General features: G+C 34.0%; 3 protein-coding genes across 3 annotated transcripts; 2 read left to right on the top strand and 1 right to left on the bottom strand.

Annotated features, from left to right (window-relative positions):
* The first annotated feature begins 8280 nt into the window (after positions 1–8280).
* Positions 8281–10301, top strand: LOC129797638 (STE20-related kinase adapter protein alpha). Its single transcript, XM_055840410.1, has 4 exons — positions 8281–8523; positions 8602–8749; positions 8819–9362; positions 10008–10301. The coding sequence occupies exons 1-4, from the start codon at positions 8362–8364 to the stop codon at positions 10213–10215; spliced, it is 1062 nt and encodes a 353-aa protein (XP_055696385.1). The 5' UTR covers positions 8281–8361; the 3' UTR covers positions 10216–10301.
* On the bottom strand, positions 10242–13842 carry LOC129797775 (myosin-2 essential light chain). Its single transcript, XM_055840617.1, has 3 exons — positions 13714–13842; positions 13612–13639; positions 10242–10915 (listed from the first exon to the last, which is right to left on the bottom strand). The coding sequence occupies exons 1-3, from the start codon at positions 13714–13716 to the stop codon at positions 10503–10505; spliced, it is 444 nt and encodes a 147-aa protein (XP_055696592.1). The 5' UTR covers positions 13717–13842; the 3' UTR covers positions 10242–10502.
* A 182-nt stretch (positions 13843–14024) lies between these two features.
* LOC129797596 (F-box/LRR-repeat protein 20) lies at positions 14025–24530 on the top strand. Its single transcript, XM_055840343.1, has 7 exons — positions 14025–14210; positions 17494–17685; positions 17781–18053; positions 18156–18344; positions 22166–22459; positions 22547–22759; positions 22851–24530. The coding sequence occupies exons 1-7, from the start codon at positions 14181–14183 to the stop codon at positions 22956–22958; spliced, it is 1299 nt and encodes a 432-aa protein (XP_055696318.1). The 5' UTR covers positions 14025–14180; the 3' UTR covers positions 22959–24530.
* The last annotated feature ends 1196 nt before the right edge of the window (positions 24531–25726 follow it).

Genomic DNA, 25726 nt, shown 5'->3' with positions numbered 1-25726 from the left:
TATTGAAAATATTCTCCTCACTTATATTTATAACTTCACACTGCATATTCATTCCTTTTAGTATTCTCTATAATTTAACGTCTATCGATTCCTCGTATTAGCTTCAGCACATTCCACATCATGCCATTTTACATTTGACTCCATTAGAAGAATACGTAAATGTAGATTTCAACGGTACTAAAAGCATTTTTGAAAGCTGATAAAAATGAAACTTTAGCCCTAAACTAAAAAATTCTGCTGCATCGTCGCATTTTTTTTCGCTTTAATCTCAACAAACCCAACCAACACACATACACATGAAGAAACTTTTGCAGAAGATTAGTCATTATTCAATTTGCACCCACATTTTTGCCACAACAATGCCCCTTATTAGCTTTTTTTGTACATAGGTACATAATATACTATGTACGTAAGAGGATTGTTATCGTTAAATTGGGAATTTCCTTTTTACCACGGCACTTAAGATTTAATTTCATCAAAAATGATTATTTTTTATTGAAATGTTTTTATATTAATTAATTAAAAGAAATATCACGCGATTTCTCATCACATGCGCTATTTTCATTTTCTCTGTGCGAATTCTCTTATCGTCATCTTGTTCACACACATATAAGAGAGAATATAATAATAAAATGTATAATATACTTATCATCACGTCACCTAACGGCCCCTCTTAATAAATTACAGTGACTAATCTTATTCACAAGGAAAACACGAAGAAATTAACAAGATTTTTTTGTTAGTTCGCCATAAAATGCAAATAAACAATATGTCTTTAAATACAAAACTTGCCCCAAAAACCGGTGGAAATTTATTGCAAAGAATTTTTTCGCGAAAAAAAATCTGGCAACACAAGAAACAATCAGAGAGTCCTCAAAATGTTCTCAAATAAAACGACCAACAAAATTCACAAATTTAATAAAAATAGAAAATTGTTTTTGTCTCTGATGTATATAATAATAATTTTAGCCATTTTCTTCCTAGTCTAGAGCTGTCTCTATCTTTCAGGCAGGAGGAAAACAACAAATTCAATTTATTTAAATAAATCTTTTGTGAGAATATGCCATCTTTACCATGAAATATATTTTGGCACCATCTCACAGAGATGAAGAATTTTGAGATAATAAAAATTTTAAACTTTCTCCGCCTGTTGATTGTGAAAAGAAAAGTTATTTGGGGGGATCTCTCACTCTCTATATAATGATCATTCTAACTGCGTAATTTCGCGATGACTCGTTTACTTGATATTCTCCTCTGCATTGAGAGTCAAACTGCGGTACAATTTCAGATTGTGATATCAAAAAAGCTGATAGCGTGACATACAAATATTTGTTAACATAATACAACGCGAAATATTACAGCACAAAAGAAAATTTTATAATGGGATTTTCCTTACCAGACGACATTAATATTTTCCCATGGAAGCGACATCTTCACACTTTTGATCGTTAAAGATTCTTTTTAAAGATAAAATGTTAAAGGTGAAAATCAAGTATATAATGATTTTCTTTTAAAAACACCGTAAATAAAACTTCACAGAAAACTAATTGAACGGTTGAACAATAAAAAATAAATTATTTCTTGCTCAATTTAATCCTTTTATAGGCCCTTTGCACTAGAAGTACTTAATCACACTTTCTTATCTTGAATTCTCTTTAAAAGTCTTAACTTGTTGCAATGAGGAAAATCTTCCCTATTTTGAATGTGTAGTGAACGCTTTAGATGTTGGTCAACGACTAAACTTACCAAGCTCATCGCATCCAGGTTTTGTTTTAATTAAAATTATTCTCAATTCTTATCGTACTGCTCATCTCTTTCTCTCCCACTCACACATTCATCAAAGTGTATAAACTCTCGCGGTCTTCTCATACGCTATGTAAACATTTTTGCCAACTACCACTCTCTGTAATATATATATTTTCTTTTTATTGCCACTTTATTTTTTTTCTCTTGGCGTTTATATTTCAATTCCCATCCATCGACACACACTTTTCTATGTGCATTGTTGGTGTTTTCCATTCTAATGGTTAAGAGAAGGAAAACATTTTCATTTATTTAAAAGACAAACGTCATCAATGTCGGTCACTGCCTTTTACTTATTTTTCACAAGTCGCCTTTAACCTTACGGTGAAAATTCCGGAAAATTAACTGACATTAATTTATAGGAATATTCATAACTCTTCATTAAAAATAAACAAATTCTTAGAATGAAAATTATTTTTTAACCATTTTGCAATTATAATATGAATAACAAATTCGTAATTCAAGGTTGAAAGAAGATTGAAAGGGTTAATTTATTACTTTTAGACAAGGCAATATACTTGCTTAATGTTAAAAATAAAATCATAAACTGAACTTCTTATCAAGATTTGAACTAATCTCTTTACAAAACTTCAGTGAATTTATTGAAGAAACTCTTGTAGAAAGTTATATTTCAATTCTTAGTTCTGCAAAGGAGTAGATAAAAAAATGTAAATGAAATGCGTTTCCTCCTTAATGAGCCAAGTGTTGCAATTTTGTTTCCTATTGACGTCATTTATAATTGTTTACTCGTCGCGATATAGCTTCACCCCTATCACTCATACACCTCAAAGGTTGAGAAATAATTTCAAAAGTAACTCCATGAATAAACTTTTCTATTCACAATGGAAATCAAGGGGCAAAAATGTGAGAAATACTTATACCAAAAACATGTAAATAATCCTAAATTTTTCAGAAATATTTCGTTATATTTGGAAAACAATTTTTAAAATTTTTAGAACTTTTTAGAAAGATTCGCAAATATTTTGAGAATAATTTTTTTTTAAATTGTAAGTTTAGTCATAAATTTTGACCTTAAGTTTCCCCTTGATTGTGTAACGCATATCCTTACCATTGCGTGTCGGAGAAGGCTTTTAAATGGAATTACTTCGAGATATTAAATTTTTTTCGTAACCTTTAATTCCTTCTTTAATCGCCTGACTGTTGGTTGGCAACTAAATTGACCTCGATAAAATACAAAAATTTCTCAAAAGAATTTTTTGACATGCACAGATAACAAACTGCCTAACAAAAGTTCTAAATTACAAATTAATCTTCAATCTCTGTAAAAGCTAACTCTGATTTTCCTTTTATGAACTTTAAAAAAGACAAGGATTTAAGCTCTATAACAATAACATAACCCAAGTAAAAAAAATCAGCAATATCTCCTCTTTAGGCCATGTAACAAACGACCACCTTTGCATCATAAAAAGACATTAACGAAAAAATTCAATATGCGATACAATGTACGTTAAATTGTGTAATTTGGCGTTTAAAAAATGTTGAAATCTCAAGAAAATTGGTGCGCAATAAGGAGACAATTGTAACAGAAGCCTAAAATTAACTTTTTGGCATTCAAATGACCAAATATTAATAGAAATTTCTTTCTCTTTTTTTTTACGTTTCCTATCCCCACCTTGTGTCGGAATGTTTCTTGTCTACGTCTTTCACTTTTACCATGTTCCGTTTTTTTTCTTACTCATAAAACTTCTTCGTTATCTAATCAGTAAAAACCAGAGAAAATTGACGCATTTGTAATTTATCAATGTTAGGCAGAAAGCAAAGATTGAAAAACCTTTGAAGGATTGGTTTAAAAAACAAATTAACTTGGAAGGAAATATTAAAAAATGAAGATTGTCAGGAACTCCTATATCAAGAAGATACGGAAGTTTACTTTTTCCCGTGAGTTGTTATAATTTTTTCTATGGCACTAAATTGATTGGATGCCTGTCTTTGCCAGACATCTTCGTAGTCATAAAAAATCTACTTCAATCTCATGTAAATATTTGCATTACTGGAATTACATACTCCGCATATTATTATCTAAATAAAACAAGAACATCCTATTGAAGCCTTAGAACACACACACAGTCACACTAATAAAACATTCTTCAACTGTTCTCTAAATTAGTCTGAGAAAAAGTTTAACAGAATGAGTTTCATTGTTATTTTTTTCTGCTAAACTCCAATAGGATAAACATAAAAATTTCAAAACATCGACATTTTGACTACTTGCTTACGTCAACAGTTGAATTTTTTCTTATAAATAAATTTCACACGTGTGCAAAAATCCCGATAATTCCAATGCAAACATTTTGAGAATTTTATCAGAAAGTCTCCTAGAATCAAATTCTCTTTAACGTCAACAAAACTCAATCAACAATGCCATTTAACTTGTATAAAAAGTAAAAATTCAAGGATTATTTCAATATGGGTTATTTTAGACAACTTTTTATCTTATCACTTTTTAGTCACTCTCTTTTTGTCGTGATTTCAACGAAGGTCTAAACTACAAACATTTTCCCATTGCATCGCATTTTCCTTCCAGAAATAACTTTAAAGCAGCTAAAAACAACTCTTTATCAAATAAAATTCAAAGGTCACACTTATACGAAGCGATAAGCTGTGATAATAAAGTTAAGTGGCAATAAAAAATTTAGTTTTTAGTCAATTATTCTACCCAGGAAGTGACACGTCTACATACGAATGACACAGCTTTTGATTCATCTTAGTCTTTAATGTTTTTTTTTTTAATATAAAATTGCTTAATTGAGTTAGTTCCAATGAGGTTGTTGCTAATTTTAGATTTAGAAAAATTTAAACAAAAAAAACTATTGTCTATGTTGTCAAGTCAAAGCTTTTAATCACATTACATACACTTTATTGGTCTATTTAACCCTATGGATGATTTTGCTGGCCACAGTGACAAGTTTGACATTTTTCTAATCGTCAAAGAATAAAATGTCTTAAAAATATCATGATAATTTCTACATCTGTGTATAGGGAATTTCAATTACTTCAAGATCGTCGAAAGAAGACTTGGAAAAATATTTTCTTTTAAGAAAAAATGAAAGTCAAACTTTTGAGGTTAGAAACCTCGATCCTCCAAGTGTTAAAGATAGTATAAACTATGAATAAAAAAAAAGAAAACTGGTAAATCATGAAATATTTAACTCGGTGAATTTTAAAATTAGGATTATGTAATTAAGGGCTTTCTTCGGACTCAAAATGTGAATAGAAGAAGACCCTTTCAGGTCCGCGATTAATCTAGCGAGTTAATTGAACGAAAAATAATTTTTATAACCTCCTTTGAGCTCAAATAAGACATTTTTAGCATAAAATCCTAACTCAAAAATTTTCGGTTTTTTGTCCTTCCTGATCTTCTGAGTCCTTGGGGATGTCCTCTTGTGGTCATAAAATGATCAGGGATTGTAAAAACATAGTCTTGTACTAATTTAGACTCAAAATTCATAAAATAAAAACCTATACAAAATGAAACATTTTCAAAAAACGAGTCTAAGTCAGCGTATGACCCAATGGACCTTAACGGTCCGTTAACTGTGACCAAAACACTTACGCGGATTACTATTGGGGTAGGTGACCGACCCCATAGAATTTTTCGCAAAAAAAGCAACTTCTTTCGTTCAAATGAGCTTTAATAGATTCCTTGGTACTCCTTAAGAAGTCTTTTGTTCATTTTTGAACACAAAAATAAATTTTTCAATGGATTTTTTGATGATTTTTTCAATAATTTTTTTGAGGTTAGAATCGTCAAGAAAGAGACAAAGAGTGACATTGGAAGAAAACTGGAATAAATTTGACCGTTACACCATGTTTTGAATTCCCTCATCTTACATTTTTGTTAATAACTTATTTTCTAGTTGTCGGATTGACCAGATAACCAAGGAACTTATTTTCAGAAGCTTGGTTCTATACCTCTAAGAACTAAGGCACAATTAATTGAAATATAGCTCTGGGGTTGATCACCTACCCCTCACAGTATACGGAGGGTTAAAGGGGTAATTGTTTGGGCAAAGGGGTAAAGATGTTCGGGCAATCTTTGCTGTGCCTATTTTAGCTGATCCCAGAGGAAAATGGGAAGCTACTTTGGCGAGAATAAGCAAAGCAACTCCTTATTCTCCTCGAATAAGGAGTTTTATGGAAAGCAAATAAACTCCTTTTGTAGAAGACGTTTTAATTCTTATCGATCTAATTATTGACTTTTATCAAAATCTACAGAACGAGATTTTTTCCTTTATTTTTCAGCATAAAATAGCTTTTTTCCGTTTTTTTTTGGGGCACCCTCTTTTAATTTAATTTTTTAGTGTAATGTCACACTTTAGACCAAATGACTGTGTGCGTATTCATAAGCAAACAACTCATCATTTATCGACTTCATCTCCGTAAGAAAAAAACATATTTTAACGTGACTTTCGAGACGCTTTTCTAGAAGTTTCTTCAGCTTATGAATGTGTGTCAATGGAAATAATCATTCGATACCGAACTGGAAATTGCTTCTTTGTCTTCTCTTTGGGCTTCATTTTGCTTGCTGTTGTGTATTATTGAATGTTTGGCTGCCTCTAACACCCATAGCTAAATGATTCAATATCAAACACTCTATCGCTTCACTATGTGTGCTGCATTCTCCCTTCATTTCTCCAGTTGCAGCTGACAGTGGAAAATTCCACTCGGATTCTAACATAGCAGCGGATTCTATTTTGCTGTTGGTTCTCACATGGAGAGCCCCCCAGATGTGCATTGGACTTTCTCCCCTGGCAATCGACTCCAGAGGGAATTGATAAAACATTTTTTTCGTGCCTTTTTTCTCATTCTCCCACTCTTAAAGCTGATATTTCTGTATGATGCTTTGGTGTTTTTGCCAGCAAATTGGAGCTATTAATAGAATCTCTCGCTAAAGCCAACAATTAAACGCACATTCACGCGACTACGTCTCATATATGTATGTATATTCGAGAAAAGAAATCCCTCGATATACCAGGAAAAAAATGGAGGCGTTGGACAAAGGTAAATGTCCACAGGGTATTTAATTGGGAAGCCATAAATTTGGAATATTGACCCGAAAAAGGTCAAAATAAGGTGTTGTTGTTGTTGATACCACGGAAGAGAGGTCAAAAAGGAAAGAAGAGAAATAATAAAAAAAAAACATTCACCAATTTCACTTTCACCTCTCCCCCCACCCCCGGTTATTATTTCCCCATTTTTCCTCCACGTTATTTTTAACTGTAAAACGTGTCCGTCGTAATTATCCCGTGACGTCAGAGCGTTATCACCGCCTTATCAGGGAAATTCTGTGTCAATGCACATTCCATGAGAGTGAAAGAGAAGTTTACACTATGTGCTGTTACCGTATCACTTCGTCTCTTTCGCACACGGCACAAAGATGGCCTCCAAAGGATTCATCAGGAAAATTTCACAATAAAAAACCACTTTTATGCAATTTTCTACAAATTATCGCCCAATTTTAGGGTGGAAAAGTCTCCATGGGGGCCCCCGGCACATGATGCAACATTGCAAAATTGCGAAAATGCAGAATTTTTGCGTGAAAAACGTGCAGATTTGGGGGACAATGAAAAATGACGAAGAAAAAGGGCTCAAGGACAAAAGGATAAAGGAATTTTCTTGCACTACTTACAGATTATAATCCATAATTGATGGCATGTTGATGCTCAATTTTTGCGACTTTTCAATTAAACAACTTTTTAGCGATTGATATGCCGAGTGGGCACAAATTCATAGCTTTTCCACAAGAGACTGAAATCGAATGGACTTTTTTGCCAACACCTTGTCTGTCACACCACCCTGAAGTTTTCACACATTGAAAAATCCAGAAAAATCACCATACCACCCTGAAGTTGTTGTATAAAAACGTCGACTAAATGCGATTCAAAATATTGTCGGTTGAGTAATTTTTAATTATCTTCCAAAAAAACAATAATTTTCCGAGTTAGAGACAATTATCTACCATTTCTGGCTGTTATGTGCATTTCCAGGATTTTTCTGCAGCTTTTTCCGGCACAGGAAACGCAATTTTTAGAATTTTTACATATTTTTTGCGCACTGCGCCGAAAAAAATTGGCGGCGGTGTTTTAACTCTATTTTCTATGCCCCTACTCGATTTTCCACCTTTTCTTGCCCCAGAGGACTTCTCATTGAGGCCCCATGTATTGCTTCCAGGTGTTCCTGGGTTTTTTGGGCGATTTTTCCGGGTCTTACTTCGGCTTCTTCGGAATATTTTTCAATTTCAATGATTTCAATTTTCTTCGCTCCTAAAATGAACGCGACGTTGATTCCTAACCTTAAAAAATTCTAATTTTGCTATAAAATTGGTGGAAAATATGAGAAAATTGCGAAAAATCGGAAAAATCTTTCTTGCGGGTTAAACAGCTAACCTTTCTTCTAACAGCGCCTTAATTTCCAACGGTAATTTTTGGAACTTTTTACCGCAATCTCCATAGTGAATTTTGCACCCTCTTGCGGGAATTGTTGGAAAAATAAACAAAAACAAAGTTTTTGTTTTGTGAAGAGAAAAAAATTGTGAAAATGTTCGGGTTTAATCCAAATGACTACGAAATTCGCAAGGAATTGGCAACTTGCTGCAATGGGATTGCTTCGGTGTATCTGGCCAAACACACATCCGGTCAATTGGTGGCACTGAAGAAGTTCCGGATGGATAGGGCGAAGGAGGAGAGCGCATATATTCGAGTACGTGTCCCAGACATTTCCATTTTTCCTCAATTTTCATGAGTTTTTCACCCATTTTGGGGCTTTTCTCGTGTACAGGATGAAATTCTGACTATGAGACAATTTCATCATCCCAACATATTGTCCTTTTTCACATCATTTGTGGACAATTTTGATGTCTTTGTGATTGCTCCCTTCATGCCTTATGGATCCTGTCGGGATACAATGACCAATTCATGCCGTACAGGTAAATTGCACGCACTGGAATATTTTCGTCATTTGAAAGGATAAGAAAATTAATCAATTGGCACGATAGGCTTTCCGGAAATAATCGTCGTACTGATTCTACGAGACGTCCTCCATGGAGTGGAATATCTGCACAAAAAAGGCTTTATTCATCGTGCCATTCGTGCTAGTCACATCCTCATGAATCACGAAAGGGCCGTTCTCACGGGCTTCCGTCAGGCAATTACGCTCCTTTCGCACGGTGAACGCGTACGCAGTCTCCACAATCTCCCGGCAAATTCCACAAAGGGTCTCAATTGGCTGGCTCCGGAGGTTCTGGAGCAGGATCTTCTGGGCTACAGTGAGAAATCCGACGTGTACAGCGTGGGCATCTCGACGTGTGAGCTTTGCAATGGGATTGAACCATTTGCCAATATGCCCACAACATTTATGCTTACGGAGAAGATGCGCGGCAATCAGCCAACATTGCTGGATTTCTCCACATGCCCCACAGAGGACATGATTGTCCAGGCACTTGATCCAGCTGACAGTTTTATGGCGCAAACAAGACAAATCTACAGCCAGAAGAAGCTCTCAGATAACATTCACAAGTTTGCCGAAGTCTGCATGCAGAGGTGAGAACATCCTTTGTGGGTTTCTTAAAGATCGGATTTTCGGTCTGAAGCTCGGTTAACTAAATTTTATTAAAGGCCAACGTTTCGAATTATTTAAGTCCTTCCTCAGGGCATTCAATGAATATTCAAGTCCAGTCTGTGGTGGCTAATCTGTTACTCTTTCTTCTGCTTAAATGCGCCGGAATTTTATCATTACCAATGAGGAGTGACCACAAATCTGCAAAAAACAACAATTTTGCAGCAACATCTCAGGATTGTCCAGGACTTGATAATCTTGGGAAGAGATCCTCAATCAAACTTTAACAAACCGAATTTTTCAATTTGCTTAGTACAAGCGGGATGAGGTCATATGATTTCTATAGGTTAAAAAGAGAAAAAACAGCTCGAAGCCTCTCAGAACGAATTACAAACCTTTTACAAACTTGGAGGTAAAAATGACACACTTTGGAGGTAAAATGAGAATTACGAACTTTGGAGGTGAATTCTTACAAACTTTTACCTCCAAAAGGAGTTGAAACCCAATTTTACGAACCTGGAGGTGAACTTCCCCATATAAATGCATAGGAAATTAACGAACCCTTCAAGAAAGACGAACTTTTTACGAATTAATCTGTGATCTTGCTCTGAAATTTAAAATTCTTCTAGGCAACCAACTGATCGGCCCAATGTGTCGCAGCTCTTCAATCATCCCGTCTTCAAGCAGACCAAGCACACAAATCTCAGTGAGCAATTGACCAATTTTGGCATCCACCCCGTGGACTATTCGCAACATTGTGATGAAAATTTGAAGCTTGTCCAGGACCTTTCGGACATGAATCTCAGTGCAGGGAGTGCCTTTGAGTGGGACTTCTGATGGGATTCAATGTTCACCACATCATGAATGATCTTCCATTTTTATTTAAATAAAAACTCCACAAGGATAAAAATTTAATGTCACAATTTCATTTTTTTTCTCTCTCTCTAATTGTATTAATACTTGTCCTTTACAATTTGGATTGTAGGATGTGAAAGGATTTACAGGATTGTGTGTTGATTTAATCATTAATTTATACGTTATCTTTCAAAAAAAAAAAAGTGGGGGGATAGGTTATCAAAATTATTCACCCAAATGCATAGAAAAATGCTAAATTTCGCATCATTTTAACCACTCATAACCATCCGGACAAACTCCTCGTAGTTCACATTGCCCTGGGAGTCCTCTTGGTTGCTCAGCAACTGCTCCACCTCATCATCAGTGAGCTTCTCACCGAGAGTCGTGAGAAGGTGACGCAGTTCAGCTGTTGAAATGAAGCCTGATGCATCTTTATCAAAGTGCCGGAGACCCTCGATGAAGTCATCAGCTGTATCAGCGGAGCGCGCCTTGGAGATTGCTTGATAAATCGGCAGGAAGACCTCAAAGGAGATCCTCTCGTCTGGCTTCAGCTGATGCGTGCACTTCTTCACATCGGACTCCGTGGGATTCTGCCCCAATGCCCTCAGGCACTCACCTACCTGATTCAGCTGAATCTTCCCATCTCCACGATTATCGAACAGATTGAAAGCTTCCAGGAATTCTGTCCAAAGATACAAAAAATTTAATAATTTCTTTTAAACATAAATTCCTCATTATTCCGAGGGCATTTGTGGGACATTTGGGGTGGCACCTTCAACGGAAGAGAAGCTATTTTTATTTGGTGGATCGTACATGTACATCATTTTCTACTGACGCAACCGCGAAAATAAAAGGAAATCTTATCACGCTAAAATCGCGTTAAAAATATTACTTTTGGACACTCCCGCGCACACGAACACCGCGATTGATTGAGATACTCTGCTGCTGCCTGATCTTCCCTTTCCACACTCAATTCTTCTTTTTGCCACCACTTTGAGGCACACATTTCGAGGCGAAACAGATCAAAAAGGCAGCGCACTTGTTCCCCAGCAAAGTCCCCGCAGACAAATCCGAAGCAATGTGCATTTCATGATACTCGTCTTTGCTTGATTAATTCGCTCAAAAAATAAATATTATTTCTTAAAGAATTTAACTTTATTGCTAAATTCATTTTGAGGAGGAAAAAAGTAGAACGGTGGGTCAATTGGAAATGCGAGTTGGCAAAATATTTAAAGGTTCTTACACTCTGTTTATACATTTTGTGTAATTTATTTGTTTAGCGAAACATTGCATTATGAAGCTGTATTTTTAGACGCTCTATTTTCTTTTAATTATAGGAAGAAAATTCATTAACTTGATGCAAATAAAGAGGATTATCTAATACATCACGAAGAGAGCTAAAAAATTAGATTTTATTTTTAAACACTTTCATTAAAGTCATGACATTGGCATTGAAAGATAAATTAGTTGTCGGAAATTCTTCAAAATTTTATTCAGGAAAGAATATTGAGAACAACATTGAAGAATGTTTGTTTTTCTAAATGTTTAATCATATATTGGGCCTGTTTCAGCAACCAAGAAACCCTTGAAATCTTTGAATTTTGTACTGAAGAATACACAAAATAAAGAAATTAAAAGACTCCTGTCTAAGGTCTGGCCCTCTGGCGGTGAAATATGTGTCCTGCTTATTGATTAAGTTTGACTCTTTCTCAGTCAGAGTGCTCGTTAGTCTTAGAGCGTTTAACTACTTAGATGCTCCTAACTTAAATCTGCAACATTTCTGGAAATATTTCCACTAATTATAATTTTCTCAACTAGCGGTCAGAAATCTATCCAAATACAGGAGGCATTTTTAAACTTTTCTTACTTGTAAATGGATATAAAAACTACCTACTTGATATTTCTATACAAACATTTGACATTTCCTTCTAACGTTTTACAGTGATTTTTTTGAACGTTTGACCTTAATTTTAAAACGTTTCAGAATAAAATTTTATTATGCCCTTTGCAAACTAGTGCTTAGGGCTTAAAACGTTTCATGTTGCTTTTCCAGCATTTGACATTGCTTTGACTTGTGACAGTTTTTTTTGTAAGGTTTGACATATTTTAAAACGTTTTGACGTTTGTTAATGTCTGTCAATATCTTTTCTGACGTTTTGTCATATCTTTTTTTTTAACGTTAGATGTTTCTTTTCTGCAGTTTAAAATATTTTCTAACGTTTGATCCTTACTTGAAACGTTTGATGTCACTTTTTATCTATTTTTGACGCCTATTTTAAATTCTGACAGTCGTTTTCCTAATGTTTGACATATTTTAAGGGTTTAATGTTTCTTTCCTAAAAGGTTTAAAATATTTTCTAACGTTTGATGCAGCTTTTTTCTACATTTGATGCTTGTTTTAACTTCTGTCAGTCCATTTCTAAGGTTTCATATTTTTAATGTTTGACATATTCTTTAAGGTTTGATGTTTCTTTTCTAAAGTTTAAAATATTTTCTTACGTTTGAACGCTATTTAACTCTTAAGGTATAAACATGCTGAATTTCCAAACGACCAAAAGTCCTATGTTCCAATAATCGGAGTTCTAATAAGTATTTAAAATCTTTAAAATAAATAAAGTCTCTCAACACATTAATTACAATATCAAGCCCCTGATAAACAAGCGAGATCACCGAGACGTTCTTCCATTTAAGGCGAAAAAATTTTCGATCGATCGCGCAAAATATGGTGAAGGAGGGCTGAGTTTTGTGGCTGTGTGTGCCCAATTGTGGGCTGATCACTATCTCAGTGTGCCACCGTGGCCACAACTGAAGCCCTTAGCACCTCCTGGGTACCAGGATTACCCTGAAATGGGACAAAAATTGGGCCAATTGGGATGTGTGAATTGCACAAAAGCGCATTGAAGCACGCACTGCACGTAAGGCCTTATAAGGAAAGTGGGACTCCAATTGGATTGTGTGGAAACTTGATTTGCTTGTCGGTGGCATTCTCGCGAGATCAACTTTCGTCGCCGAGTTGCACTCCCCCCAAAAAATCACCAATTATTTCACCTCATCGCAGTTGCAATGATGAATTGGCCGTGCAGTGACGAGAGTATCGTCCCGGTGAGTCATTGTGGTGTGTCAGCCTCGCGACGGAGAGCTGGCGAGCTTCATTCTTCACGTCCGGGAAGCATCTCCGGACAAAGGTTGTTTTTGTGTTTCACTCACTCACTTTTTTTCTTATTGGATTTTCAATTGAGAAGCTTTGTGCATTGTGGGGAGATACTTTGTGGGGCATTGGGGCGGTTTTGATCGCGTGAAATTACTCAATTGGAATTTCTGGGTGATGTCATCAATGGGGAAATGCCCTCAAAAGAATTCATGCATTTATTTACTTACCTGCCAACTGGTCTTCAGTGTAGTTTGCCTAGAAACAAAGACACCGTTTAGGAAAATTCTTCTTTGCAATGATTTTATGTTGCATTAGAAGGGAAAACTCACCATTTTTGAGTGGAATTTATGTGGATAAAAAGTCTGTTGAGCGTTTTTTTCACAGGAATGCGAATTTTAGGGGCGCTGTCAAAACTATGGCGGAAATGTCAATAAAAATATGCAGCGCATCTAGCGGATTCAAAGTGAATTTCGTATGAATGCAACAAAAATATGGGTGATGTATTTGAGAGAGCGAGTGGGAAATAAGTAATGTTCGAAAGAGAAACATCCTCCCCCGCTGCAGGTATGAAACATGTATTTTATGTATGGAAACTTTCCTCTCGCTCGCACCAAAGCATATGGCCGTCTCGCTCTGTTGTGTGTTTCATGAATGATTTTTTTTAGTTGAATTTTGACAGACAGTGACAAGCCCCAGTGACAGAGAAGTGTGAATTTTGGTTGGTGTTTTTTCTGTGGTTTATTGCAACATCCTAAATCGCCTGTGGTGTGCGAAAGTGATTGCAAGAGGGCTTAAGATGAGCTATACGAGTCGTCATAGATATGAGGTTAGTGATCTTGGGCGCATGGGGCGTCCAAAGGGACCCCTTTTTTGCAAACTCTGGGGGGCTTTTGTTCTACCACACTCTCCATCTCGTTCTGTTGCACACACACGCCAATGGTGGCGTCCTGCTCTTACGCACTGTGTGTATAGGACGAAACGACGAGACAGCTGATTCGGGGGGTGTTTATCAAACGACAACAAAGAAATTACTGAAGAACGCAATTCTCTCAATGAAATCCAACAAATTTCCAATGAAATTCCCCATCAGGGATTGCACTGTCGCACCCACGGGCAAATGCTGTACTTTCCAGCTCTCCATTCTCGTGCCATTGCCCTGAATTTGGGACCCCAGAATGGTATTGTACTGGGGCGCCAGACATGGGGAAAAAGTTGCTTTTGGCATAAGGGATTGCACATGAAAATTTTACATGGCGAAATGGTGGGAGACACACAAAAAGACGAAGATGGCATTTTCCAGACGGGTGCAATAAAAGCACAACGAGACTGCAGACTCCAGAGAGAAGAGAGGGGAGAGAGATAAATGTGTGGGTGGGCGCAAATGAATCAATGCGTTGATCCTTTGTCTCCAGCAGCCAAAGCTAGCGAGGACGTGGTACTCCCAATTTGTTGTCTTGTGCAGGGAATTTACATTTTAATCACTCAATTAGATGGTTTAGAAGTAGAAGAAGAGCAATTAGGACGATGCCCCCACCATAGACGCATTTCCCGGGCTTTCTAGGGGCCTTGAGGAAATGACCCAGCTATCTATCTAGCTTTCACAGCACAGAGAGCTTTCAAAGAAACTTCCAATGAAATTTTCATGATTACACACATCCAGCTGGCAAAATCTCTCCGAAAATATAATTTAATTTTTCACTGGAAACGCAATATTTTCTCGCTTTTCACCATGTGAATTTGCGTGAGGGATTTACAGGGTACTTTTTGGGGGGTGCTGCTATTGACCCAAATGGAATTTCCCACCATCATAGAGTTGGGGTATATGTGAAATGACGAAATTTTAATTACCCAGCCACCAAATACATTGTGTTCCAAGAAAATACTTAATTTCAGCTACATTCATACCCATTATGTGGGATTCTATTAAACAGAGGACTTTCCCAATGATATGATAAAGTTTTAACTATTAAATAATTTCTTAAAGAGCAATGAAAATTGTCAAGAACATAAAAATTCTAATTTGTTTGAGCAGAGTTAAGTTTGATAAGAAACCTTTAATGATTTTGCTCATGTCTAAATTTTTTGAAAACGTCGCAAGACGTTAATTAATTAATTGAAATAATATTATAAGATAGGCAGATAATACTTAATACAAGAAAATAATTTTTCTTTTTCTTGTGTTAGTACGTCCTGGGCTTTTCCAAGTCATGCAATAAGTCATGACCCTTAATTTTTATGTTCGTGTCATGTTTTAGCTTTCTTTTCAAAATAAGGGTTATTAATACCACTCCAGTTTTTATCGTTTTTAAGTTATTGTTTTAGTGGTCATTATTGGTTATCTTAGTCTGTTTTTGCTCTATCATTAAAAAATGCGTTAACCCTGATTTACCCATTGTACTACTGAAGGAAAAGTTTCAGAACATTTTAAGCCTAATTTCAAGAATTTTAGTTTAAAACTAACTTTTCTTGATAATTTTTAAATCCGACTTCGCTAATAATTAGGGGAGACCGGGGTAAAAAAAGTCATTTTGGAATTTTCAAATGCCAATTTCTCCCAAGGTTTAAATCGGAAAAATCGGATAAAATTAGGGTATAGGGCTTTCCTACACCTTGGCAACGTTTTCTGCACTAATCCAGCTAGTGAGAAAAATTATCAGATTGGAAAATTGCTGAAGGAAAACTTCGGAAAACGTGTTTTTCTCAATACGCAAAAGTTTGGGAAATAGGTCAAAAATCTATTTTCATTTTAACTCATAAAGTACTGATCGGATAACCTCCAAATTACTGTCAAAAATTATAGGTGTATAGGGTTTTCCACCCTAATTTTTTCCGATTTATAACTCGACAGAAATTGGCATTTGAAAATTCCAAAATGACTTTTTACCCCGGTCTCCCCTACTATGAAATGATTTTCTTATATCTCTCATTGGGAAATATGATTTTTTAAACTTTCCTTTTCTAAAAAAAAAGAGACGCATCAATTAACCAAGAATAATTAAAAACAATGAAAATCTTTTCAAAAAATCATATTGAAATGTATTTTTTTAATTTTAATTATTTTGTGAAATAAAAAATGTGAAATTCCAAAGTTTCACGGCGATTCTTGAACACATTTTACGTACAATTTATGTACACAAAAAAACTGTAGGTGAATGAAACTCATCACACGTGAGAAATGTTCTAGGAATTCGTTTAATTCAAACTCACAAAATTAAACTGAGCTAGTTTTTCTTCTATATGTATACATCATATCACTGCTAGGCGAGAGTGCTAATTAAAAGGAAGAAAAAATGAACGAGAAAAATCTCTCTGTAAAAGCAATTCCATTAAATGCCCGCGCTGCCAAACAATTTTCCCTCGTAGTTCAATTAAAACTTCCACTCTGGTGAATTTTCAATGTGAACAATGATATTTTCACAGCATATAGAACTTTTTCATGTCTCTTTTTTTGCATAATCACATCGTCGTCGTCGTCAAGATGTTGGCTTCTATAAAAGCACAGCATATCATCCTTTTTTTTCAGCTCATATATTGAGGAAATTATGTTATGAGAAATTAGCGTGGTGGAGAAAATTAAAATAATAGAAGAAAAAATTGTTACTGTGGATTTTTCTTTTCATATAAATTTTCTTTTGAGGGTTTTCAGCGCGAGACATTTTGTTTGGGTTGAAAGGAGAAATATGTTGAGACGGAGGGAAAAAAATGTCGTACAAATAGTTTATCTTTAGAAATGCAAATTGTAGTGCGTAACTTTTTTTAGAGAGAGAGACGAGAAACCTAATAATATATTGGTTTGCTTATACATATGTGGTATGTTTTGTGGAGAAACCTTTCCCTTTTGTTCGACGCGAATTCATGACTTTTTCGCTGCTGTTTGGGTGGAAAAGCAAAAAAAAAGCTCGCTCTCGTAAATCTCTGTGCAAAATGCCAATTCAGAAGGTTTTCTACCTTTCTTGACTTCTTCGGTATTTCGCAAGATTGTTTTATTTTTCATTTTCAGTTGGTTTTTTCGTTACCCTTCTCCATAAACATTTTGTACGAGCGTCTGCGAATGAAAATTTATTCACGCAGGGTTTTTTTTTGTGTTTGTGTGCAATTTCTTCTTGCAGAACTACTTCTTGGATCCTGAAGATGAAATATCAAAGAAGCTGCCCAAAGAGATTCTCTTTCGAATATTCTCCTACTTGGATGTTGTGTCGTTGTGTCGTTGTGCTCAGGTGAGCAAATACTGGAATTTACTCGCACTGGATGGTTCTAATTGGCAGAAGATCGATCTGTTTGACTTTCAACGAGATATAGAGGTAAGACTGAATGAGCAATTTTTTTGAGCTTTCTGTTGTTCCTTTCTCTCAGTCAGAGGAAAATTGCTCATAATGATGGGGAAACAAATTCACAGGGCCCAGTGATTGAAAATATATCCCAAAGATGTGGTGGATTCCTCAAGTTGCTGTCGCTAAAGGGATGCCAATCGGTTGGTGATCAATCAATTCGTACACTGGCTCAGCACTGCCACAACATAGAATATTTGGATTTGTCTGACTGCAAGAGAATTACAGATTTAGCGATACAGTCGCTAAGCAAACATTGTCCAAAATTGTCCATAGTTTATTTAGAGTCATGCGTCAATATTTCCGATTGCAGTCTCAAGGCAATTTCAGATGGTTGCTCGGTATGTACCCAACACCCCCGTCCAAGTGAACGCACCCTCCTTGTCTCCGTGCTCAACACCAATTGACCCAGCAACAACTTTTTCTTTCATGCCTTTCCGCAGAGCTTAACGGAAATAAATATATCGTGGTGTGACTCGGTGACGGAGAATGGGGTTGAAGCCCTTGCGCGTGGATGTCACAAAATAAAGAAATTCAGCAGTAAAGGTTGTAAGCAAGTTAACGATCGTGCAGTTATTTGTCTAGCTACTTACTGCCCCAACATTGAGGTCTTAAATCTACACAGCTGTGATGTAAGTTAACTTTTTATTTTATTTTATTTTATTCTTTAAAGGAAATTATGGAAAACTAGCCCTATTCGGTTAGACCGGAGATTTAAGTTGTTACATAAACCGGATTTGATTACGTTTTATGAATTTTTGCATCTTAGTTGTTATTAGTTGTATTGAATATCAAAAGGATTTGTTTAGAACAATAGTTTAAAAACTTTTATACCTTTAGAAAAAAATGCTCCTTTGTCTTTTCTATATAGAGAACATAAAAAAGTTAAAAAAAAATGATGTAAATAAACATTGATATCCTTCAATGAACTCATTGAACTTTGCGCAAGAAGTTCTTAAAGTCTTCCCTTTAACAGAATCCATTTGACTTTAATAAAATAAAAACTTTATGCGATTTTTATGCATTCTAGGTGAACAAAAAATATTTTCCGACTTTATACCTATAAGTTCTTCCAGATTTAAATGTCAGAATTCTAGAGCACCTAATAATAGAATAATTTCAATTTTTTAGGTTCTAAAATAAAATATTTACCTAAAAACTTCTGTTGAAAGTCGCTAAAACTTTAAATTCACGTGGAATAGTTTAGCAATGACAACGTAAAATTTTCGAGACAAGAGTTGGTTCAAAGTCATAAAATGGTTTTTATGACGTTGAAGGGATTTGTAAAAACGAATTGAGTTTTATGACTAAAATCCCTAAAATCACATTTTGTAGAATTTGTAATAAAATTCTAGAAATTTTTACACGGAAAGAAAAATTTGTTAAAATGTTGTTAAAAGTTGTTACTGCTCCTGCTTTGCTTCCATGTAAATTTCAACAAAATGTAGTTGAAATGAGGTTCTCACTAAAAAGTTGTTAAAATTTGGTCAAATGTAGATATCATTTGTTGTTAAACATTGCATTTATCTACAAATGTTGGTTCGGATAACCAAATTTTATCTCCTTTTACCCTCTCTGTATTTCAACGTACATTTGGGTTTCATGAATAAATTTGTGTTATTTTGGTAAACTTTTATGTAATTTCTCACCGCTAAAATATTTTCGTATAAAGACTTAATGATTTTTTATTCAAGAAATTAAATTGTCCAAAAAAAATTGGACAATTTTTCTCAAACATAATATAATTTATTGAAAAAAAAAGCCAAATTAAAAGTTAAAAGAAGTCTAGCTTTTTTGCTATTTTTATGGCGCTGCCGATGTGAAAGATCATGAATTTGGCAGAAATTATTCTCTTCTTAAAATTATCCAATTAATATAATTTTTCAGAAAAAATTTTTTTAAATTATAATTCCATACTTAATCATTTTTTTTAAATATGTATTAAAATAATATTTATTAAGGATGTAGCGTATAAAAAGGATTTACACAAATTTGAGCAACAAATAAAAGTAAAAAATTTAAATTTTACTCATAAAAAAATTTATTTTTAGCCAAAATTAATTTCAAAAATAATTTTTATTCCATCATTATGCTTTTATTAAAAAGGAAAATTCTTAGCAAGCAATGGTTAAAAATGGAAAGAATTTTTTTTTATTTTTAAAGAAAAATGGAAACCCACGCGGTTTATTTAATAAAAAGATAAATTAGGGCGCCAGATAATCACTTGAAGATTGATTATCCCACGTGGGGAAATTATCATGAAAATTTACTTACAATAATTTTCCAAATCTACTTCTTTAATCATCCAAAAGATTTTCACAAAATTTAGAAATTAAAAATTACAATATTTCACTTACAATGTTATTTAGAAAAAAGAATATCAAAGAAATCACACCACCAGTATACATCTTTTTGCGGCTGGTCTTCTCAACGATTGGTACTCAAGTCCCCAGAGTAATCTCAATTCTCTCATTGACCGCTCAAAAATTCAAAAACTTTGGTGGCCACCACACAGGGTCCAACAAGGATAATCGTTAAATTCTTTGGTTTTTCCGAAAAAGTAATAAATTAGTGGCAGATTTCAACTAAATAGGACGATATATGCAATTCGAATGGATCTTACATTCTTTGCCCATACTCTGCCCATTTTCTTTTGTAGAATAGATCTTGGATTTACTAACACACACTCGATAAATTCTAGGGGAGACGGGGCAAAAAGTCAATGAAAAATTTTCAATTGCCAATTTCTCCCTGCTGATAAGAATTTATACAACTTGACTGTTTTTGTTCGGTCGTCTCCTTTACACAATTTTGTGGGTAGTTTATGGTAACAATTTCATGGAAATTATCCACTTAAAAAATGAGAATATTTGCTTTCAAAAATCGGTATTCAGCGTAAAATACAATTTTATAACAACTTTTGAGGTGCGGCGTAGTTAAATGCTGTTTTGAGAAGATTAGCGCGCTGATTCTCTTTTTCTTAGCAACTTATAACAACTTTTCAGCAAAATGTAGTTAAAATGAGATAAATTCGTGAATTTATACACATTTGTGGTTAAAAGTGACCAAAAGTTATCAACAATGATATATTTTTAGAAATTTAACTACATTTGACCAAATTTTACCAACTTTTGTGCAAATTTTTAACAAATTTTTCTTTCCGTGAGGAATGAGAATTTATGAGTTTTATGAATTCTAATGTTAAGATTTATGATTCTTTCTACGAATTTGCATGTAAACAAATTTTCTTTATAATTTACTTCTTTTCGTATTTAAAAACTTCTTTAGAACCCGATAAACAATAAGCAAGCAAAATCTTATCGAGGGTTGAAAAGTATTTAGAAATAAGGGTAGATTCTGATATTAATCTTTTCTTTTCTTTTCTTAAAATTCGTCAGTTAAAAGATTTTTGGTAGGTATTATTGGAAAAATCTTATAATTTTTTGTCATTTAATTGTTTCTTTAATCGGTTTTTTAAAAGAAAATTACTTTTCTAATTTTCTTTAAAGATTTTTCTGTGTGTCTTCTTGAATAACAAATTCTTTGTTTTTCTTTTATAGAATAACAATAGAACGATTTAAAAACCCATCTGTCAAAATCTTCTAAAAAAAAATTACGTTGTTAAAAAGAAATGAAAATATTTTTATCGGAATCGACTCCATCAGTTTAAAAATCTCCTTTCTTATACCTTTTTCTGAATTATTAATATAATAATTTATTGAAATCCGTTTACAAACATGTGTAGGTATCGGATTCTTTATTGTTAATTTAAAAAAATAATTATTTATTCAAACAATATTAAAGCTATCTGTTAGATTTTTTTTATTTTATCAAAATAGATAAACAAAAATTTCTGGTAAAATTCTGAATTTCCTAATTCAAAACTCTTTTGCTACCGTCATTCTTACTTAATTTTTATTAAAAAAAAAATGCTGACAGTTTATATTGAAGTGACAATGTGCAAAAATTTGGTTTATTTTAATAATTTAAAATTGTTTATAACTAAATCATGTGTGGATGCAAAATTGTCACACAAGTGGATTATTTTTAGATTAATTTCACATTATGTAATAAATAGCCATTATATACATACTTTACATATGTATATGTTCTGTGTATACGGCGTTGTTCCAAGATTTCGACTTTTGGGTGCATTTTTATGAGCAATTCAGTGAATTTTTTATTGATAATAACTCGTGTAGCTCAAACATATCTCGAGCGTAATAATAATCTAAGAATAGATTAAGATATATTTACAAAATTGGTGGTTTATTATCGCATATGTATGTGAGTTGATGACATGCGAGGAGAGTGAATTCCAAAAGGCTCTTTTGATTTCCTTATTTCATTCCATTCATCTGCAATGCTCTTTGATTCGTAGTACAGACTAAGATTTATCTTTCGTGCAATAAAATGTTTTATTTTCTGGTTTTTTTTTGGGGTGCGTTTGCAGTCAATAACAGACATTTCAATTCAGAAGATTTCGGAGAAATGTCTCAATTTGCGTCAACTGTGCGTGTCCAAGTGCGCCCAGTTGAGTGATCAGACCCTCATCGCCTTAGCTCAGCACAATCCACTACTGAACACATTGGAGGTGGCTGGATGTCATCAATTTACGGATTTGGGTTTTCAGGCTTTGGGGAAAAATTGTAAATATCTCGAGAGGATGGATCTCGAGGAGTGCAATCAAATTACCGACTTGACGCTGGCACATTTGGCGACTGGGTGTCCCAGCCTCGAAAAATTGGTTAGTCTTTCACGGCCAATGGGGAAGGAAGTTCCCACAGAATAAAGAAAATTACGTATTTTCTCATATTTTATTTTTTTCGAATAGACTCTGTCGCATTGCGAACTGATTACAGACGATGGAATTCGGCAATTGGCTGCTGGTAGCTGTGCTGCTGAGAGTCTCTCTGTTCTGGAACTTGACAATTGCCCACTTATCACGGATGCAACACTTGATCATTTGATCTCGTGCCACAATCTGCAGAGGATAGAACTCTATGATTGCCAATTGATAACGAGAAGTGCAATAGGACGGTTGAAAGTAAAAAAAAAAGAAAAGAATTAAAAAAAAAAAAAGAAAGAATTACTTTGAGAGCTTTTGGGGTGTTAATTTTGGGAAATTCTTTTTGCAGAATCACCTCCCTAATATAAAGGTGCATGCATACTTTGCCCCAGTGACCCCACCACCCACAACGGGAGGCCCACGTCCACGATACTGCCGTTGCTGTGAGATTCTCTGAGATCAGGCTGTCGGCCTAGCCAGGAAGATACTGTGCAAAGGTAGAGATGACTGATATATTCATTTGTAGAGAGACGGTCGGGTGCAGAGTGACAGAGGGCAAGGGGGCTGTTATCAGATGAGGGAAAAGCACACAATGCTGCTTTTTGGGGACCGAGAGGAAGACGATTATGAGATTGCAACTTTCTATAGAGCGCACGCCATTATCATCCATTTCTTTAACACATAGGATTTTACACATTGATAAGAACCTTGTGCATTTTTAAGCAAGAGAAAAATAAGCAAAAGAATTGCTAATTAATTTTAACGAAGGATAAGAGGGAGAGAGATGGTGTTACTAAAAGAGATGTCAAAGGACCTTTGACCGAAGCATTAGTTTCATATTATTCTTCCCAATTAACCCAATTTCTGTGGAGTTTCTGTTGTATGTACTATTTTTTTCACTGAATTTTTGCTAAAAGAAAAGGATATGCATATTGTTACTTTTATGAGGAAGTAAAAAAGAACAAAAAGAAAACGAGATTGCATCAACCCGGGAAGAGGTTGTGTTTGTAAATTGATGAAGAAATCAAACAATTTATTAAGAAGAGTTTAAAAGAGAGAGAGAGAGTATAAAAAGAAATGTGAAAAATATGAGAATGAGGAACAAAATTTTATCAACTTATTTATTAATTCCTATTTTTTACAAAATAAATATTTCTTTACTGTAATTTTTTGTGATTTTTTTTTCATTAAATCTGACAAGAAATGTTGGTACTATCGAGTTAAGTTTACATGTGAAATTCTGATTTGTAGATGTGATAAGTTTTAAAATCTATTACTAGTAATAATGGAGAAAAAAAATGAAAAGATAAAGGTGAAACAAGAAAAATATTCTTAGTATTACTTGATAAAAAAAATGAGAGAGAAGAAAATAATGTAAAAGAACTATACATAGATATAAAAAGTCGTGCATAATTATTTAATGCTCTAATTACACTGTGCGACAAAAATTTTATTTCTGTGGAATAAACATTTCATTTCTATGCTGAATCATTATTAATTTCATTCAAAAACTTGATAACAAATGGAGATTTTTGTTTATAAATCAACTAAACTTTTTAAATAAATAAAAATTTTGTAAAACGAAAATCACTGAAGATCGATTTTTTTAAATAAAAATTTATAAGTTCATCAAAAATCAATAAAAACTAATGTCTACACTCTTAAAATTTTGTCGCACAGTGTAATTATTTAATATCGTAATTTACTGAAGGCTAATCTCAGACAAAAAAAAATATTCCCATTTATTTTATATACATAGAGATGATGTGCATCAATATTTAATCAATTGGCGAAAAATTAAAATAAAAAAAAGAATAATGAGATTGAGCTGAGGAGAGCTACCACATTTGGATTAATCGAAGTTATTTAAAAAGAAAAAAAACTGTCATTAAAAAAGGGTGTCATTTCTAAGGTGCTAGCTGTAGTTGAGAGATTTGGGATGCTAGGGATGAAAATGCAAAAGAAAAAAAAAGAAAATAAATTTTAAGTGCTTTTTGCAAAAGGCGAAAAATTAAAAGAAAAAAAATTATGCATTGAGTATCATTCTAGTTATTAATCCTTTTAGTTTTATAGTATTTAAGTAACTTTGATGTTTTTTAATACGTTTCTAAAATTAAAAAAAAAGTGATAATTCTTCGATGCGCGAGATACTTTCATCTCGCACGTTTTAATTTTTTTTCTGTGTACTTTGCAGCATTCTAACATTTTAGGGGAGTTGGAAATTTAAAAGAAATTCAAAAGACGAACAAACGGAACATTTTCATGAAACTTGGCTCCTGGTTTCACACACATGCACAGAATTTCCCCCTGTGCGTGTGTATGTGAGGCTTTGTGGGTGTGTGTTGGTGATGATTTTGGTAAAACTTCGCTGAATGCTCGTTTCCTTGGGCGTAGTTGTTTTTACCGTTATAATTGAATTAAATTAAATTAATTAAATCATTAAGGGACTTAAAGGGATTTCAATATTTAATCTTCATTTAATTACAATAATTAATTCAATTAAATAAATTTTGTTTGCCATATGTTCCAATTATTTAGAGGTTCTTTACCTTAAAAGAATTCAAACGACTTTAATATCTATTTGGTTTCTCCTTATAAAAAAGTTCTGTTCAAATTCACCTTACATCGAGACTCCTCCTACAAAAGGTGACGTAGAGGAAAAGAGAGAACCAATAAGAACGTTTTCATCGAATTTATCTTTCTAATTCAACCAATTACAGAGCATTTCTTTTAAATCTTTCTACTAATTTACCCTTCATTTACAAAATGTAATAAATAACATAATTTATAAAAAAAAATTGAACTGGATTCTACAAGAAAAAGAATTTAAAAAGGTAATTTTCCCTAAGGCAAGTAAAATCAACCTTTAAGCTAAACTCTGACACTAAAAAGAGTGAGAGGTAACTCGTGAGACTGGTTTTACCTCTCTTTTTGTGCACGTCCATAAAAAAATCTCACACAAACAAACATATCGCTATCTATTTTTTGCACGTGTGAAAACTTGATTTTGCATCTCACTCTAGTGGGAACAGCTGATTGTGTCAGCCAGTGTCAGTGGAGGAAAACATTTTGCGTGCCATTTCTTGGGTAGGACGACGAGGTGAAATCAGGGAGTTTGTCTGCAAATTCTCAATAAAAAGAATCTCCGGGGTGGTAAGAAAGATTATTTAGCTGTCTGAGATTGTTTTTGCAGGAAAATTAACTTGAAACAGTGAAGGAGATTCG

This window comes from Lutzomyia longipalpis, chromosome 1 (genome assembly GCF_024334085.1).
Source record: "Lutzomyia longipalpis isolate SR_M1_2022 chromosome 1, ASM2433408v1".
NCBI lineage: Eukaryota > Metazoa > Arthropoda > Insecta > Diptera > Psychodidae > Lutzomyia > Lutzomyia longipalpis.
This window is presented reverse-complemented; position numbering and strand designations above follow the sequence as displayed.